At 34.5% G+C, this 17,428-nt stretch overlaps 1 protein-coding gene across 3 annotated transcripts in view; it reads left to right on the top strand.

Annotated features, from left to right (window-relative positions):
* The window catches only part of Col19a1 (collagen type XIX alpha 1 chain), a 315,752-nt gene extending 298,661 nt beyond the window's left edge, over window positions 1-17,091 (top strand). For all 3 annotated transcript variants that reach the window (XM_078019810.1, XM_078019809.1, XM_078019808.1), the window contains 3 exons: window positions 2,749-2,877; window positions 9,603-9,671; window positions 9,776-17,091. In XM_078019810.1, the coding sequence (XP_077875936.1) occupies window positions 2,749-2,877; window positions 9,603-9,671; window positions 9,776-9,903 (326 nt within the window). In that variant the 3' untranslated portion in view covers window positions 9,904-17,091. The remainder of the gene's footprint in view (window positions 1-2,748; window positions 2,878-9,602; window positions 9,672-9,775) is intronic.
* Window positions 17,092-17,428: the final 337 nt, after the last annotated feature.

The raw sequence follows: 17,428 nt of genomic DNA, 5'->3' as shown, positions 1-17,428 counted from the left end.
ATAGTAAAACAAGTTTCACTCCAAAGCAATTTATCAAATTTGTAAAACATACATATTTGCTTAAGTGAAGCACAACTTTGCAGTTCAGCTTTGTAAATGAACTAAACTAAGTGAGAAGATTGAAGGGAATTTCTTGAATTTCTTACAAGGTCTGCATGATCTGGCCTATGTGTTTTCTAACCAGCAGTTCCTAGTATGTTACCATCATTTGGTCTTTATGTAGAAGGAAAAAAAAACACTAATTTCATCTGTAAGAAATGCTTCTGGAAGATTTATCTGAAGGAAACCCAGGCTGATTATTTTACATAGATTTCTTATGATATTCCATGTATTCTTGAAAAATTGTATTTATATCTTACAAATGAAATCATTTGAATTACTAAGAGATTTTGCTTTTTGATGATTCTATGTGAAAAGAAACATCATTAATATTTATCAGGACAAGGCTATGCCTTCCTCCAGTTTTCTATTTTAAACCTAATTATCTATAAATTAGCTTGGGTATACATACATGTGTGTATCCAAGCTTATATTCATGCATATATGTGATAATATAAGATAAACAAGTTTAAATAAAGAACCAAGTGATAGATTATATTTATTATAGATTTTGATTGAATTAATGACATTATCAAAATTAATTCCAGATAGTTGGAAAATATTGAATATGCTTATGAGGTAAAATTTAACTCAATAATAGTCTATGTGGGATTAATAACCAAGAATTCAGTAGTGATAAGTATAATTCTGAAGTGACTATTCAAAAAAGTAATTGAATAAAAATATCTTGTAATTATATAACATATTCCTAATCTGTTCTATCAGACTATTTCTAACCTGTTAATTATCAGCAATTACTCTTCAGAGTATATTAAGCTTATAAAAACAGACAATAGTTCTTATTTAAATGATCATCTTTCCCTTATTGCACAACAAGAGCAATTAAAGCAGAAAGTATAAAATCTGTCATTCGACGAAGTCCTGCTTAGAAAGAATATTTAGCAAATTTAACTAACATATCTTGTTTAGAAACTTATTTTAAATTGAAAATTCTTACATTTTCCTATATACATTCCTTAGGCTTTACTTTCCATATCCTTTAAATTTCATGAATATATCAACTTCTTATGCTTTCATCTAAAGAACCCAGTGATAAATTGTATCACATATGCTTTCATCTAAAGCCCTCTGACTAATAAGTATTAATAGTTGCCCCCCAAGATGCCCATGGTAAAGGTGCTTTCACCAGCAATGGCTGAGCTGCATTGAGGAGCTTTGAGTGCTTTCTTTCTGCTTGAATCATTTCTCCAGGATCTAGAAGAACAGAGTTAGGCACCAGGCAGTTTGGAGAATAAAGGACAAGGACAATGAGAAATCATTTTTGCTTGCTTAGAAAGTATTTTACTCACAGAAGGTTTTTGTATATCTAGTTAACATTTTTAAGTGTTCTGAATAATGTCAATTCCCCATAATTTGTGTGTTCTTAGCTTCAGTGTTTTCAGGTTCACAGAAATTTACAGAAAGACTTTGTTATTTTCACTGTGCCTACAGCTACAATTGAGAGAATGCTCTTCTGTACCAATGCTGAATTTTTTTCCCCTTTGGCCAAATTAGAAATTCCACTAAAACCCTGATTGAATTTCTAGTTAGTGAGCCCTTATTCAAACAGAAGTGAATAAAGAAGATATCTTAAATACCCTTATCAAGAAATAAGTTAGTTTTTGACAATTTATAATATTTGTCCACTATAAAGCATAAATAGTGACATAAGTGAGTATGGAGCTAACGGCAATATTTTCAATAAACAAATCTTTATCATTAATGCAATTTTGTTCAAGGATAACAATGGTCATATACTATATGAGTTGCCTGTTGCTGCAGAAGAAAACACCTACAAATGTCAGTGGCTTACAATAATAAACACTCATTAGGTTGTATTTTCTATGGGTCAGGGACTTGACGTGTTGTTTAGTTGTATGGTTCTGGCTTCAAATCTATAATTAAGTTGCAATCATGATGTCATTTAGGGCTGCAGTCATTTAAAGGCTTGATTGGGGATGATCTGCCTCCAAATTTATACACATGATTGTTGGCAGGTGACATCAATTCCTCTCTATGTGGGACTTCTTACTTCGTGGCAGCTGGCTTCCTTGGCAACTAGGAAGCCATGGTATCTCTCTAGTTGCACATTATTAGTTCTTTTTTTTTTTCCTATTCATAAGAAAACTCAGGGGCTGGAGATATAGCTCAGTTGTTAGAGTACTTGCCTCACATGCGCAGGGCCCTGAGTTCAACCCCCAGCACCACTACCAAAAACAAAAAAAAAAAAAAAGTCATAAGAAAACTCAGCCCTCACTCCCAACTTTGGAAGAGTCAAAGAATTTGTGAAGATATTTTAAAATTACCGCACATTTACAACATTTTTTGCATAGTGCTTAAAAGTTATTAAAACCATAATGTGGACCTAAATTCTCTCCACAAGTCATAACCAGAAGTTAATTAACTTTCAGACTAATGTTCTAACCACTAGCCTACTTCATCTCAGGAGCCCTGACAATTCAGAGCCTCTGAGTGACACAACTGTTCTATATTTAAACAACCTTATGTAATTAATTTTATGTCTCAAATACATTTAGCAGTCAGAAATTAGATGTGCTTCAATTTGAATTTAAAATTTTATATAAATTTTTTTGAAAGTTTTTGACAAAAATATTTATTACATATTATTTTTTTCTTTCACAAATGAAGAGAGGATGGCTGTGTTTCTATCCCAACTCAAGCTGCCAGCAGCAATGTTGGCTGCTCAAGCTCATGGGAGGCCTGGACCACCAGGAAAGGATGGGTTACCTGGGCCACCAGGAGACCCTGGACCCCAAGGTGAGTCTTCAAGTGTAATATTTGTTTACCAATTTTTAACCCCCAGTGTTTACAACATGCTAATTACAGTTAATATATAATATAAAATATATAGAGAAAATAGCTTGTTAATATTTGTCTTTCTAGAAGTCAAATATTTGAAGAAATTAAATTTCTTCAAATTTAATTATCTACTATTCTAAATGCATTTTAATATTTAGTACAACAATAACAGCAATGTACATTTTCATATCATTATCAACAAATCTTATGTTTAGACATCCTTTAAGCTCTAAGTTAGACAAGACTCATCTTCGAATCGTAAGGAAACTGAGCAGTGTCTTAGAAGATTCTACTACAGATAGTCTCCTGGGTCCAAAGTAGATTGGGGAAAAATTTTAGAATCCTTCTGCTTTAATAGAGCTTGTAGATAGAAACTCTTATCAAAACAAAATAATAAATTGTTCCATTGACAACAACTTGATAAGAGACATGATCTTAAATTTGGCTTGACTAAATTATTCTGATAAGGTTATGTTGTAGAATATGGTCAGCAATCAGCAAAGTGGTGAAATAGACTTGAGCTTATAAGAGTCACAAATTTGGATAAGGAAATGCCAAATTCAGTAAGTATATACAACAAAAGGCAAGACCAGAGAACCTGAGGAGATAACTAGTTCTCCCACAAAGTTATTCTTAGGAAGTCTAGGGGCAGTTCACCCTGGCCAGTTTGGATTAAATTCTCTAGAATCCATTTTCAGGCACCATCTACTCAAAACTATCCCCAACAGTTTCCACTTAGTGACACATCACATTCCCCATTCCAGTTATATACAGAGATGAGTAGACACAGAGAAAAGTAGACACCAGTGAACTGGTTTCCAGATTTAGCAGAACTATCTTGCCAACCTTAAGCACAGATATACCTAGCAGTCCTGCCTACCAAAAACGAAAGACCCCAGACACCAGGGAACCAGTTCTGAGACTCTGGGGGAAGTCCTGAAACCATTCCCAATCCCAGAGAGTGCTCTGTAAGCCAGATGGAGGGGAAGAGAATTTTCAGTGGTACACTCTAGGTGACTCCAGATTTTGTCCCTTGATTTACCAGAGACAACTCCTCTCTTCCACAGCAAGTAGCATTTGGAGGCTACTATGGGCAACAGAACCGGAAAGCCGGAGGACAGCCCCCAAGGCAAGAGGCCATGGCAGCTGGGGAGACTTACCCAGGAGATATTCCCTCCGAGGTCGACTGGAGCCCCTACTCCTGGCTGGCTGCCAGATTTGTTAGTGGAAAGGCTAGGTTTATTTACCCCAGAATGGAAGTCCCTTAGTCATCTAGGAGCAAGGCAGTGGTAGAGAAATCACTTGTACTAAGTAGAGCTAGCTGATTAGAAGATGGAGGGCCATCTTGCCCTGAAGTTGATTTAGAGGCAGTTATAGAAGATGGTTCATCACAGACTGGTGGGCACCTTCTCACAGGTGGAGGTTTGTTACTGAATGACACCCATCTGGTTGTAACTGCCTCCTCACCAGATGCTTTTCAGTTCTGCAAAGATCATTATTTCCTCAGGCTATTCTTGTCACGGATTAGTTTGCTCATGTGCAGCTCCCAACCTATTACACAAGGGATGAACTAAAGTGGTTGACCCAGGCCTTTTGCTAATCACCAGACTCCTAATGAAAGAAAACAAACTTCATCTGATTCTTTTGGAAGACAAATGTCCAGTGAGCTTAACAGGGAGTTGGATATTCGATCTGGCCTCAAGGCTCAGCTTCATGATCACTCTAGTTTCCTTAAACTACATTATACCCTACCTTTCTCTTAGATCATAGGAATGTTTGACAGATTGTTAGAGGAAAGAGGAATGTATGGAATCAGAAGTAATCTCTATGTGTCTACCATTGGTGGGTGGGTGGTTATTATCTTTCACCTATTGGGTCTGTTTTGAAGTCAGAATATAAGAGAACTGGAGTGAAGATCTTGAAAGCCCACCTGAAGATACCTCAGATCTCATGAAGGATAAGCAGTGTCAATAACAATAGAAGAAAAACTTTGGACAGATCCTTCAGACATTGGTGATCTCAGAGAACAGGAACAATGGAAAATTGACTGACCAGAGAAAACCTCTTTGGAACTGGAGTCACCTGTTCTACACAACCATGGCTTCTGGAACCATCCTAGGTGTTGGAAAAGTCCATCAGTCACAGGCAATTCCAAATCAGCAGTATTAGTGACATTTTTGGAAACAAGACTTCTGCTCATTATTCCACTTGCCCTCCCTTTTGCAAGGGATGTCTATGCCACTCTGTCTAGGAGACATCATAAACTACTTGAACTTTTCATAGGACTTTGCAAGCAATTCTTGAATTTGAAAGGTTTTGCCACATGATTTCCAATTTTTTAAAACCAAGGTTTACTAAAATTGACCAAACATTTGTCCTAAACGGGTTTCTGACAACAGACACATAAGTTTTTAGTTGTCTCCTCAACCTTTTCATCATTTGTTAAATTTGCAGCAAAGCAGCAGAAAAAAAAACTTGTAAAGAAAAATGAGATTCATTTTTATAGAAGTTTGCCTCTAATTAATGCTGTACTGATAACCCTATCTAAAGGCACAGAGAAATCTACTGGGGGAAAAAAAAACGAAAAAGAAGAAAAGAAAACAAGGTTTCTTTCTGCTTGATTTCTGGTACCTCTACAGGAGGGCATAAGAAATTGAAGAGTTTTTCTTTGGTGGATAAATAAATATGAAGTGCTCAGAAGATGAAACCATGCTATGACTTCAAAGTTTTGCTGTGAGATTTAAAAATTTTCTTGAAAAGGAAGTAAAAAAAATGCACATGAAATATCTTCGTTAGTGACCATGAGAACGTCAAATGCTATTGTCTGAATTGGTCCTCTTCATCCCTGATACAGTAAAGTGGAATTTGAGGAAGGGTCACGCAGCAGAGAAAGGGAAGGGAAGTAGGGCTTCTATATGCAGTGCAGTGTGTTCTGCCCATGCGTGAGTTCTATTAATGGAGGCTTTTGTGAATTTCCTAAATGACATATAGTTCTTTCAGTGTTTGTAAGGAAAGAAAACCATCATTTAAAATTAAGTGGTTTGTTTTGAAACATGTACAATGGAGTCCTTTTATTTGCTCCTTATGGATTGGGAAAGGCAAACACATAAAGGGGCCTCACAAAGTTTCCTGTGCTTATTCTAAGAAGCAGAAGACTGTAGAAAGCAATGAGAAAATCGATGTGTGACAAATAAAAGTACACAATCCAGGTTGAAAAAAGGAGGTACTGTTCCTACTGAGACTCTGATAATGAAAGCCTGTGGGTTCCCTTTCAGCACCTTGATCTTCTTAAGGAATGAAGAGCATTAGGATTCCAAGTTAGGTCACCTTTTTGCATTTTTTTCTATACTCTCAAAGAGGTGATTGTTGCTGTCTTTTTCGATTCAAAAGCATTTGCAGAGTGTTTTATTTGAGCCATTCTGTTGGGGTCTGAATATTGCCTTCTCACTGTGCCTTGAGAGGAGAACTTGCCCTGGAGTTGCAAGATCCAGGCAGGTTCTTCTCTACAAAAAAAGGAGAGGCAAATTCTCCTAACACTTAATTTCTTGGATGAGTTTTTTGAGAAATAATTTTACGACTGCTCCACTGATTCTCTGCCACTATGAAAACACTGAGGAATAAATACACATTTGAAAGTCCTATTTCTTTCACCTCACACGTGGGTTAGTAGGAGGGAGAAAAAGACTCATCCATATGCCCTCCATTGGTTTTAAAAAGATATTATGGGAGTAGTTGTTTTTATTTTTTAACTTTTAGAAGTTAGCTATTATTGGCTTATAAGTGAAGAGAAACCTGGTTTTTGTAATCTAATGGCCCATAGGATAGTTTATGTAACTGGTATAGATTGACCTTTCAAATACGTTAGCAGCAGGACCTTTTGTGAGTGTGGGCACAATGATTGAGGGGTACTGCCAAAAATTAGTAGACCAGAACCAGAGAAGCTAAACAACTTGTAAGACATGAGGCAGTCCCCCCACATGAAGAATTATTCTTCCAAAATGCCAATGGTACCCTTTTTCTGGCCTCCTTTATCCAATATTCATATAGATGCATATATATGTATATATAAATTTAAAAGTAATCTCTGGAGTTAAAACTAAAATCTCCCTACTGGTAATAAATACAGTCTACCTCCTGAAAATTTACAACAAGCACCATGTTTTACCAATGACCAGTACCTCTACATCCTTTAGGACAGTGCTTTTCTGCCTTCCTATATAAGCTGCAGTGATGTCGAATTATTACACTGTGTACTTGTGATCTATGGAAATATAGGTCTGCTTGGAGATAGACCAGCCTCTTCCAAATTTAAAGAGACTACTACTCTAAAGAAGTAAAAAGCTAAATCCTAGAAAAGGAGAAAATGTAATGACTTTATTAGCACTTCTATCTGACAGTTGGTTATGAAGCAATTATAAAATAAGATCCTATGGCTTTATAGCAGTTTGGGACCTTATTAGGAAACTCAAGAGTAGAAAGCACTCTGTTTGTGCAATTCAGTGGCTTTATCTGTTACTAACAGGTAGTTATTAACCTAATGAACTGAGAAATTTGTACAAAGAAATTGTTACATTTGACAGGAGGAGGGTAAACATGTCCTTATTATACAAATATACAAATTATCATTTTGACGCCATCTGCCCTGTAATCCATGTGGAATAATGTATTTTTTTTTGCATTATATTAAAATCTGAAAATTGAATTTAAACTATGCAAAAACAAATAGGCAGGGTTTTTTTTGTATTTACGGAGATATTTTTCACTTCAAATTAGGTCAAATTAGTCTTGTTAATCCTCTTATTAATCAAAAATTCATATATCTTTTCTTATTTTTCTTTCTTCCTCTTTTTTAGCCTATTAAGTACTTACTGAGATAGCTTGAGGGTCAACTTGACAATTTTCATGTGATAGTGAGGCCTATTAAATAAACCTTAGATAATAAATGTTATTTTACTCCAGAAATGTTTAAATAATGGATTTGGAATGGTGCTTTCAAGTGGCCCTAAGTACATTTTTCCTTGTGGTTCACATATGTTAAATGAAAGCCACTTAAAGAAATCCTGTAACTATTTTAAATTTGAAAATTTGAATATGTATCAACTTAGGACATTTTGCCCCACAGTTCTTTCTAGGATCTAGGATTTTATCGAACATCTTTAACATAGTTTTCAGATATGAATTTGTGAAATATCCTGATCTATGTATTCCCAATATATTTCCTTATCATATATCTGTTATTCCATTATGTTCATGTTCGTGTTCAGGTCACACCTGTAAAGCAAAAATATAACTGTGTGGTGATACATTGCTATTGTGACTTAGATAATGTGTACACTGTATGGTCAAGTCAGAATTGACAATGACAACTCAAAAAACTGATGTCTAACTCTCATCAGGCATGGGGGAAAAACATCATATGTGCTATTCGTAGGGAGATTAAATTTTCTCCTCCTGACATGTTCTGTTGCAATGACAAACTTTTATGACAAAACACAGCCAAGTTAGGGCCTACTGTTTCCTACTGAGATGCTGTCCTACTTAGATCCTTCCTGTGTTTCTGCATGGTTCTGTGTGATTGTCGTGTTCATTTGAGACTAGGAACAATGTTCAAGCTATTGTATAAGCATGAAAAAAATCAGAAATAAAAACTATTTACCATCACTTTGAAACTCTTACAGCTCAGAACCTTTTCTTCAAATTATTTTGTGAATGCCAATATATAAAAAATATAAACATATTTGGGGGCTTTTTTAAAGCACAGGTAAGGACTCCTAGGGTACAAATTGCCTTGGAATGTCTAGCTCAGGCAACAAGAAGCATATTCTAGAAACAGAATGATTTTACCTTAACATGTACACAGGTCTTAGACCAAATTCATTTTTGTTAAGTGTGTGTGTTAGGGACAGAGAGAGCCCAAGGCCTTGCACATGCTAGAAAAGTGCTCTACTACTGAGCTACACCCCCAGCCTTGCTACAGTATCTTAAGATGATGAAGTATGTTTGGGAGGATCCCCCAATCTCCCCTTGTTCTCTAGCATTGGTGAAGTTCCTGGTCCTTTGGATTTATAAACTTCCATGTTAAAACATGGAATTGCTGTTCTAGTTTTATTGTAAAAGATATTGTGTTGTTATAGTCAGCAATTTGAATAAAGACCTGACTCAAGATGAGCTGACTCATATGTACTCTTGCTGTCATTTATTGAAATCCTGAGCTGTTTGTTCCTTTCATTTCCTTTATTTGATATTACAAGGCTCTGAACCTTATCCTATCTTGTCCTAATGTTAAGCAGAACTTTTTCAGTATTCTTCTTTTATTTAGCCTATACCTAGCCTCCAGTCAGAATTTCTATTGAAGAGGACTCATACACCTTGTCATTGTTATTTGAAAAAGATACAAATGATCAGTTTGAGTTTAGTATCAATTTCATTGGCAAAAAATCTATCAAGAATTTGACTACTTGGACATTTTGTATTAGTTATGTATTTTTAAGATCCTCATTGTCTTATCTCACCAATCTGATATTTAACTAAATATGTGCTTCATGCAGAACAGATGGCTAATATATGATTTATGTTAAGTAAAGAAATCACATAAACATCATGACTCTGAAAACGGTTCTTGTATGGGTTATGTTGCCATAGAACACTCTTATTTTTTCCAACTCTTTTTATCTCTCCCTTAGGCTACCGAGGACAAAAGGGAGAAAGAGGTGAACCTGGAATTGGATTGCCAGGTATTCCTGGGACTTCAGGTAATAGTGATGCTATCTCCCTAACACATGATCCATGTTGTCTGTAGGAAAAGAGAATGGATAGTATGTGTTCTGCATTCTAATGGGATCCTTTTTTTCATTAGCTATGGGTTTGCCAGGCTCACCGGGTACTCCAGGGCCCCAGGGCCCCCCAGGACCCAGTGGAAGATGTAACCCAGAAGATTGCCTCCATCCTGTGTCTCATGCCCATCAGCGGGCAGGTGGGAAATGAGCACACCTGAGGAAGACTTGGTTCCTGAGGATACCTTCCGCCTTTGGAGCTATCTTATTTCTGTCAAACTCTCACAGTTTGTGGGCTACTTTTTTTTTTTTTCTTTTTAAAATTTTACTGTAAGTCAGACATTAAATGCAAAAGTTTGAATCCTGTTCCTACAATAATTGCAAATTAGTATTTCAGATTTTCCTCAAATTCATTCCATATGTTTTGCCTCATCAATACTATGATTTGTATTCAGTTTTATATGAAACATGCAAGCAAATCTTGTTGTTAGTACTTCAAAAAAACATCATATGATTTGGTAGACGGATGATGTTGTACATTTTGTAGACTTGTCATCATGTAATTGACCTCTGATCTCTGAATTCTAAAGTTTCAGACTTGACGTTTTCTTAGCAATGGAATTTAGTGTCATTGCTAAAAATTTTGTTCACTTTCTTGTGTATTGCTCCTATTAACCTTTTTTGATTACTTTTACAAGAATTCTTATGCCATCCTACATCCATCCTACTTTTGCAGAAAAATATTTAGGCAATAAGAGCTTCACTTTATAACTATGCTTTGGAAAAATTAAAGGAGACTGTTTTAATCAGGGAGCCCCAAAACTCACCATCACCAACAGCTAAAGTAATTTTTTTGATTCTCTATATAATGAATTTTATTCAAAGCAATCACTACTGGCATGAATACATACTGCATGGGGAAAAAAAAGGAACAAAGTGACAATTGTTTAAGAGTCCCACGAAAAAAGCCTAGCACTCTGTGTTCCCTTCACTGAGTTTCTCATTTAATGAAGAGAAGAAAGCTCTTTTCCCTAAGAGGTGTTTGGTGGTGAAGGCACCAAGGCATCTTTGGTACTCGTGAAGTTTAAATGGCCTCGCTTTGGGCCCCTGTACCTGTTATCCTTCTGACCTCATGACCCTCAGACTTTAAGACAAGAACTGGCCACCAAACCAAGGACAGATTTGTAGCAACCGAAGAAGAAACCGACTTGCCCTAGCTGATGAATGTGTGGTGTCAACAAACGCATATTGAGAAGGTGCAGCCCAAAAGCTCCTAAGGAAAATAATGTTTCTCCAGAAGCTTCGGCATGGCAAAGGAAAGCCATGGGACCACACATGCAACTGGCACTCAGATGAAAGAGCTAACACTCTCCCCAAAACCACATCCTCTGAGAGGAAACAAAGACACAGTGATTGTCAACTGTTTACTACATGGTATTTTTATTGCCTATCTATACACTATTCTGAGAAACTTGTGGTTGAAAACAACAAATTTTATAGAGTAGTAGACATGAGAGTATTGCTGAACTTAGCTGGTGGATCCCACAGATGCTGAGAACACACCACCAGAGCCCTCCTGTCACGGAAATCAGGAGTTCACACCTCTTCAAGGAGCAATGCAGATTCTAATTGGACATGATTACTTTTGTCTGTTAGTGGAAAAATGAGTTTAGAAAAGCAAGCCCACTGAAATTAGAGATAGCTGTGAACAGAGTTGTGCCTGAGGAGCATGCCTAAATTAAGGCAGAGTTTATTTAAATGCACCCATGATTTGAACTGGTTTTCATTATCGACGAATGAACTGCTGGTCAGGTACTGTCTACATGGCTGTGCATACATACAACCTTTTAGTTATTTCATGTTGAATTGTGCTCTATATTTTAATTCCAATTTATTTATTTTCCAAGGTTATCTTGTTTTTAACTTTAAATTGACTCTTTTTATTTTGTTTCTTGTGCAATACCTACAATGGTGCTGTGGTTTAAACTTATACAATTGGAATATGCATATGCATTTTACATATGTATTGCATTACTAAAATAATAATTTATCCCAAAAAGTGTATATAGATTTAAAATTTGGTGCTATCTGTATATTTTGAGATTTTAATTTGTTGAATTTTATGAACATTACAACTTATCCGACATATTAATTTACTTGAATTTGTCATAAAGCCAAACGTTTTATATGTTTTCAAAGAGTATTTTTGCATATTAATAGGTAATTTATCCTTTTGCCTCTTGGCTAATTCAAAAATATTTATTTTATCATTTCAATGTTTTCTTGGACTGTTTTGCCGATGGGTGATCAATGTATTTTGTTTTCTTTAGTCAATCCTTTGTATACATAAAAGATGCAATTCATTTTCTTGTTTTATAAATTCTCATAACTTTAGTGCTACAGAATAAGCCATGCATCCTTTCTTATGAATTGTATAGTTAGGAATCTTTTTCTAAATTGCACAAATGCTTGACTGGTTTATTCCTGTTTCAAGGATTTGGATTTCTTTAGGTAATTTGAATAGGAGAGGAGACAAAATACAACGTTATATGATGCATACTACAAAGTGGAGCTGTCACAGTGGCTCATTTTTTCTACATGGAATATTTGACTAAGTTTGACATAACTGTGGAAACAGGACTGTGTTCACATGGTACGAGCCTCTCACCCTGTTGTTATTTATCTTCAAATACTATTTCCTGCCTCCACTTTATTCACCTGATGTGCAAAAAAAAGGGGGAAAGCATAAAAACACTGGGTGCAGCTCAGTGAACACAACACTAGATGAAGTAACCATCTGGCAGATGCCCAGTTCCCTTCAAACAAAGTAGATACTTTGGGCCCCAAGTAGGGGGGGGGGGGATTCTCCTCTGAATAACTTGATGGCTGCCATTTCTCTTGAACTATTTTTGTCCAAAACATTTACTTACTTGCACATAGATGTTAGGGATGGCCACAACAGGGATAAAGAATTATTAAATTGCTATCATATTTGATCAAAATCTTTCTGTGTAAAGAATAAATTTTGATTTCAATTAGTATTTATGGCCTTCAGAATGGAAAGAAAAAAGGAAAAGTAACTAATGCCTTTGTTCATTGTTCTTCTCAACTGAGGACAGTATTAGTTCTAACCATAGCAGATACACAGTCAGTCAACTTTTTTTAACTCCTCACCTTGATGGAAGTAATTGAGTGAATAACCTCAGGTGCTTATTTCTGTATTTCATGACATTGTTCAGAATTTTACATTTTAGTCACTTACAGAGCTTAAGTAATTATTTTAGAATACATTGTAAAATTTGGCATTTGATATTTGGTTTATTATTTCTTGTGAGTATGTTTAGGTATCAATGAGGCTTAGCTTTTCTGCAGTCTCCCTCACTTACTGGGAACCTGTGACATACCTCCTTTTGTTCACAAGATGGTGTTTAAGGCTATTGATTCAAAACTAAGCAAGCTCAGATGTACAGGCAAAGAATATTTTAATGGTCAACAAAATCAGATTTTTGCTCTTGCGCTTTTTTAAAAAAGACTTTTGTAAATAATGTCTTGTTAATTTAAGTTTTGTTTTGTTAATTTATGCTTTTCCTAATTTAAGTATCTTTATGAAGCAGGCACAGCAGCCTTTGGTTTTCTGTTTCAGTTTTATTTCTTCAGGGTATATACACATAAATATGTACCTATATACCCAGTTAAAGTGCAAGTTTACTTCTGTAACTTCATTTGTATACTACCCTCCTGTTTTAGTGATTAACATGAAGACACCTAAGTAGTCATTCTGCCTTTTAGACAGGAAAGATACTCACTGTTGACAGACAAGTAAAAGGCATTTAGCGTACCACAAGTAGACAATTTATAAATTTATCACACGTCTAAACTCCATCTTGAAGATACTTAAGTTTTTGCAGTTATATTTGTATAATCTTGCATTTTTCTAGAAATATATCACTATTTATCAATATAAGCTTGAAGCATTATTTTTCCAAATACCACTTTTTTTCTAACATTAGTAATAATATTCTAAGACCCAGAATTCTGAGGTTAAGTGATACACCGAAGTTGTTTCCATGAATCCTCAGAATAGTTTTGCAGATTTGTTCCTTGCTTGTTCTGAAATATTTTTCACACTTGTCTGTACCCACTTAAGACACAGTGCTTCCTGACATGATTCCCCATGTTGTTTCTTAATACATGAGGGTGTTACCTGGTGTAGAGGTACACACTCTACTTTCATACCTCTCATCTCACAATGATTACTAGGCTTCTAAGAGAAGATGCAGTAAAGAATTTAACCAGTATCTTTTATGCCTATTTACTTCAAAATGGCCTAGCTCATTAAATTGTATTCATATATTAGTTGGCAGGCAAAAGTAGTATTAATTACATTAAATGTGTTCAATTACTAGGAGTCTCAGGAAATAGAATAATTATTTTCATTTTTATTTTCAGATGTAGCTGGAGCTATAATCTGAACATTTCATTCAAAATAGCATGTCAGAGTTAACTGGTCATTTTTAAAAAATTGAATGAAGCACCATGTGAACACAGAGAAAATACATTCAGACAAGTAGGCACAGCACAGAAAAAAAACTCTAACTGAAAAACACTTATAAGACCAAAGCTAACTCTAAGAAAGTCAAAATGGTAGAAAATTTCAAGTTTAGATCCAATAGTGATTTGTGAATGTTGCATCTTAAGGAATTAGCTACTTGTTTCATGATGTGTGTCAGAGTGAATACTGATGAAATAGGAAGTCTCGCTAAACTTGGGAGGTAGTTGTAGAAGATTTCACAGAAGTGTGTGTGTTGCTTCACCATAATAAGCTGTAACAATGTAGCTATTTTACATTTTATTTTGCTGTATTCTTTAAAGTATACTTTATGGATAAATATCTTAGCATTTTAATGTATTTAAATCCAGATTGTATTATGGAATATTTTATAACTATTTATTTTCAAAATAGCATTTGGGACATATTTTTCTCCATTTAGTTGGTTCTCTCTCTTACCTCATCCAAGTATATAAGGTTTAATTCATTATGCTCATGTTAAGTTGAATGGCACCAGTTTCATTTTAAATCCCAAGTGGATATAATGCTTTGAGGCCTTGATTCCTATATCTTCATTATGCATAATGAGCTTGTTGTCTATCTCAGCAATAAAGGATGTTACCCTAATTCAGGGAATTCTGGGATGTAGTTATTAATGCCATATCTACTTCTCCCCAATTCTTGTGGCTGAAACTCTACACTTCAGTTCTTTTCTGTTAGGTCTCAACTACAGTGAAGCTCCAAAAGCATTTGCACATCAAGGGTAATCCCACAGGCATCCAGAGAACCCTTAATTGGTCTATGGCAGAATTCATGTTTATACCAGACTGGTAATTATAATTTTGTTTGTCACATGAATCATTACTTGGCTTTTAATAAATTTAAAACCTGTTCTCCTGGTAACTCATAAAAAGCCTAGTCCAATGATTTCAGATAAGAATTCCAAGCAGAAACAATCCTTTGGATTGTGGGCAATCCTTTGAAATTTTTGTCTCCTAATGTGATGATCTCACTAAAATCATTGCTATAAAAGGTCCTGAGATAAAAAATATGAATAATTTTTCTTAATATAAGTTCTTAAATCATTAGAAATAAGAATATAGGTAAGCAATAAGTATTTAAATACACAGCATGTTTTCTTAACAGAAATTAATTATATCAAAACATGCCAATGTTTTGTCTATTTGGACTGGGTAGTGACTTACATAGTTCTTAACTATTCTTATCTTCAGATTCTCTTATGATAAATTAACTAGGTGCTCTCTAAGGAACATTGTTGTCTTTTCATACACAAAATTTCAACTCGGAGGCCAAAGACAAATTCAGGTAAACCTCAAAAATAATGTTTCTTGGAGCTAATTTTCCTCATTTGTCCTCCTGCCAGTTATTCTGGATTCAAGATCAAGATGTGAAGTCATGCTAAACAGAAAGTTAGCATTTTGCCATTTATTAAGATTAAAAATAATTATCAGTCAGCATCCTCTTCCTTATAACAAGATCTATCAAACATGTTACAATTATTTACTCATTTAAATAGCATCTGAGCATGCCAATTTACAGACAGTATTACTGTTAGCCAATTTGAATTTAATAATGAGCCATATGTACTTAATATCACATTCAACATTACAACTCTACTACAAAAGACTAAGTTCACAAATGAAAAGTTGTTTATTTTACTATGTGCAAAAGGACTTGAGTTATAGTTCTTGAACATTAGTATTCTTCTAAAAAAGAAATTTAAGATCATTTATGTCCATTGCCCATTTGTAAACATCAATTAATTTGCTAGTATTTTTTCTTAATACTATTATATCACTACTTTATTTCCAGGCTACCAGCAAATGCTTAGATAGTAATTATTGATATTAGGAATGATCTTATGTATCTCTAGTAATTATCTACCTACACTGGTTTAATTTTGAACGCAGATTTTATACATCAGAAAAATAGACAAAAAATTAAAGAATAAAATTACAGATCTTTTTAAGCAAGAATTTACATTAAGCTCATTTCAGGTTCCAAATAAATTAAATCTCATTAATGATATTTAAGAATAGCAATATTAATATAGCTAGCTTGAAATATAAAGTATTTCAGAGTGATTCACTTAAATTGATATGACTATTCATTCATACTCCTCTAGACAGAAGACAATTACCAAAACTGTGCCAGTGAATTTGTGTACTCAGACCAAGAAATGATTTCCATAGTTCTTAACCAACCTGTCAGATATTTAGGATGAAAATCATATTATACTGCCATAGAACCACTGACTAGAAAGAAAGAAATCATTTGCTCTTGATTAACATGCCAGTTTATAACCAACTTTAATTATTTACACATTCCTCTCTTGGTAAGTGCTCTAGTTGACACTTCATCCAACTTTTAAAGATATTTCAAAGAGGATTTGGAGATTTCTATTTTGCTAGAGAGACATTCTTGGGTCTAATTCAATATTTATCAGCTCTCTTTTGTGGAGAGGATTTGCTGGGCACTTTTATTTGCAATTTATAAGTATCTAGTGTTTCTGTAGACTATTTTACGTACCTAAAATTTTTAATGGATTGTTCCTACCATTTGAAATGTGATAGTTTTGCCTAATCTATTTGTAAGGTGTTGTTTCCAATGTTACTTATTGTGGAGCTTGCTCTACAGCCTTGATATATATATATATATCAGGTTTGTAAAACATTTGAGTGAATTGTTCTTTGAAATTTTATTTTTTTAAATTTTCTTATGAATACGATATTATAGAACTGAGACACATATTTGATTATCTAATTTTTCTTTTGTTGTATTTGATTATGTTACTCCAGTTAAAATAAAAGCACTTTGGTGAAAAAATAATTTCTTGTATTTTTTTGATTATGAAAAAAATATATCAATTTTATAATGATATGTGTAGCTAAGTTGGAATCTTTCCCCATAAGCACAAACATGCTAGAAGCATAGAACTAGATGCTGCGAGGCATTCTAAAAAATTATATGATGATTAATTTGAACAAATAACTCAAAATAGGATGTTAAAAATGTATAAGAAGTACATGAGAGGGAAAAAAAAGATATCAAAGATCCTATTAGGGATTGCACCCCTTTGACTTGAGTTCCATAAACTGAATATATATTGACTATTTTGGACTATTTATTCCATGCCTGGGACAAATCAGTCACTCACACTCTAACA

Source organism: Ictidomys tridecemlineatus, chromosome 8 (genome assembly GCF_052094955.1).
Source record: "Ictidomys tridecemlineatus isolate mIctTri1 chromosome 8, mIctTri1.hap1, whole genome shotgun sequence".
NCBI classification, from domain to species: Eukaryota; Metazoa; Chordata; class Mammalia; order Rodentia; family Sciuridae; genus Ictidomys; species Ictidomys tridecemlineatus.
This window is presented reverse-complemented; position numbering and strand designations above follow the sequence as displayed.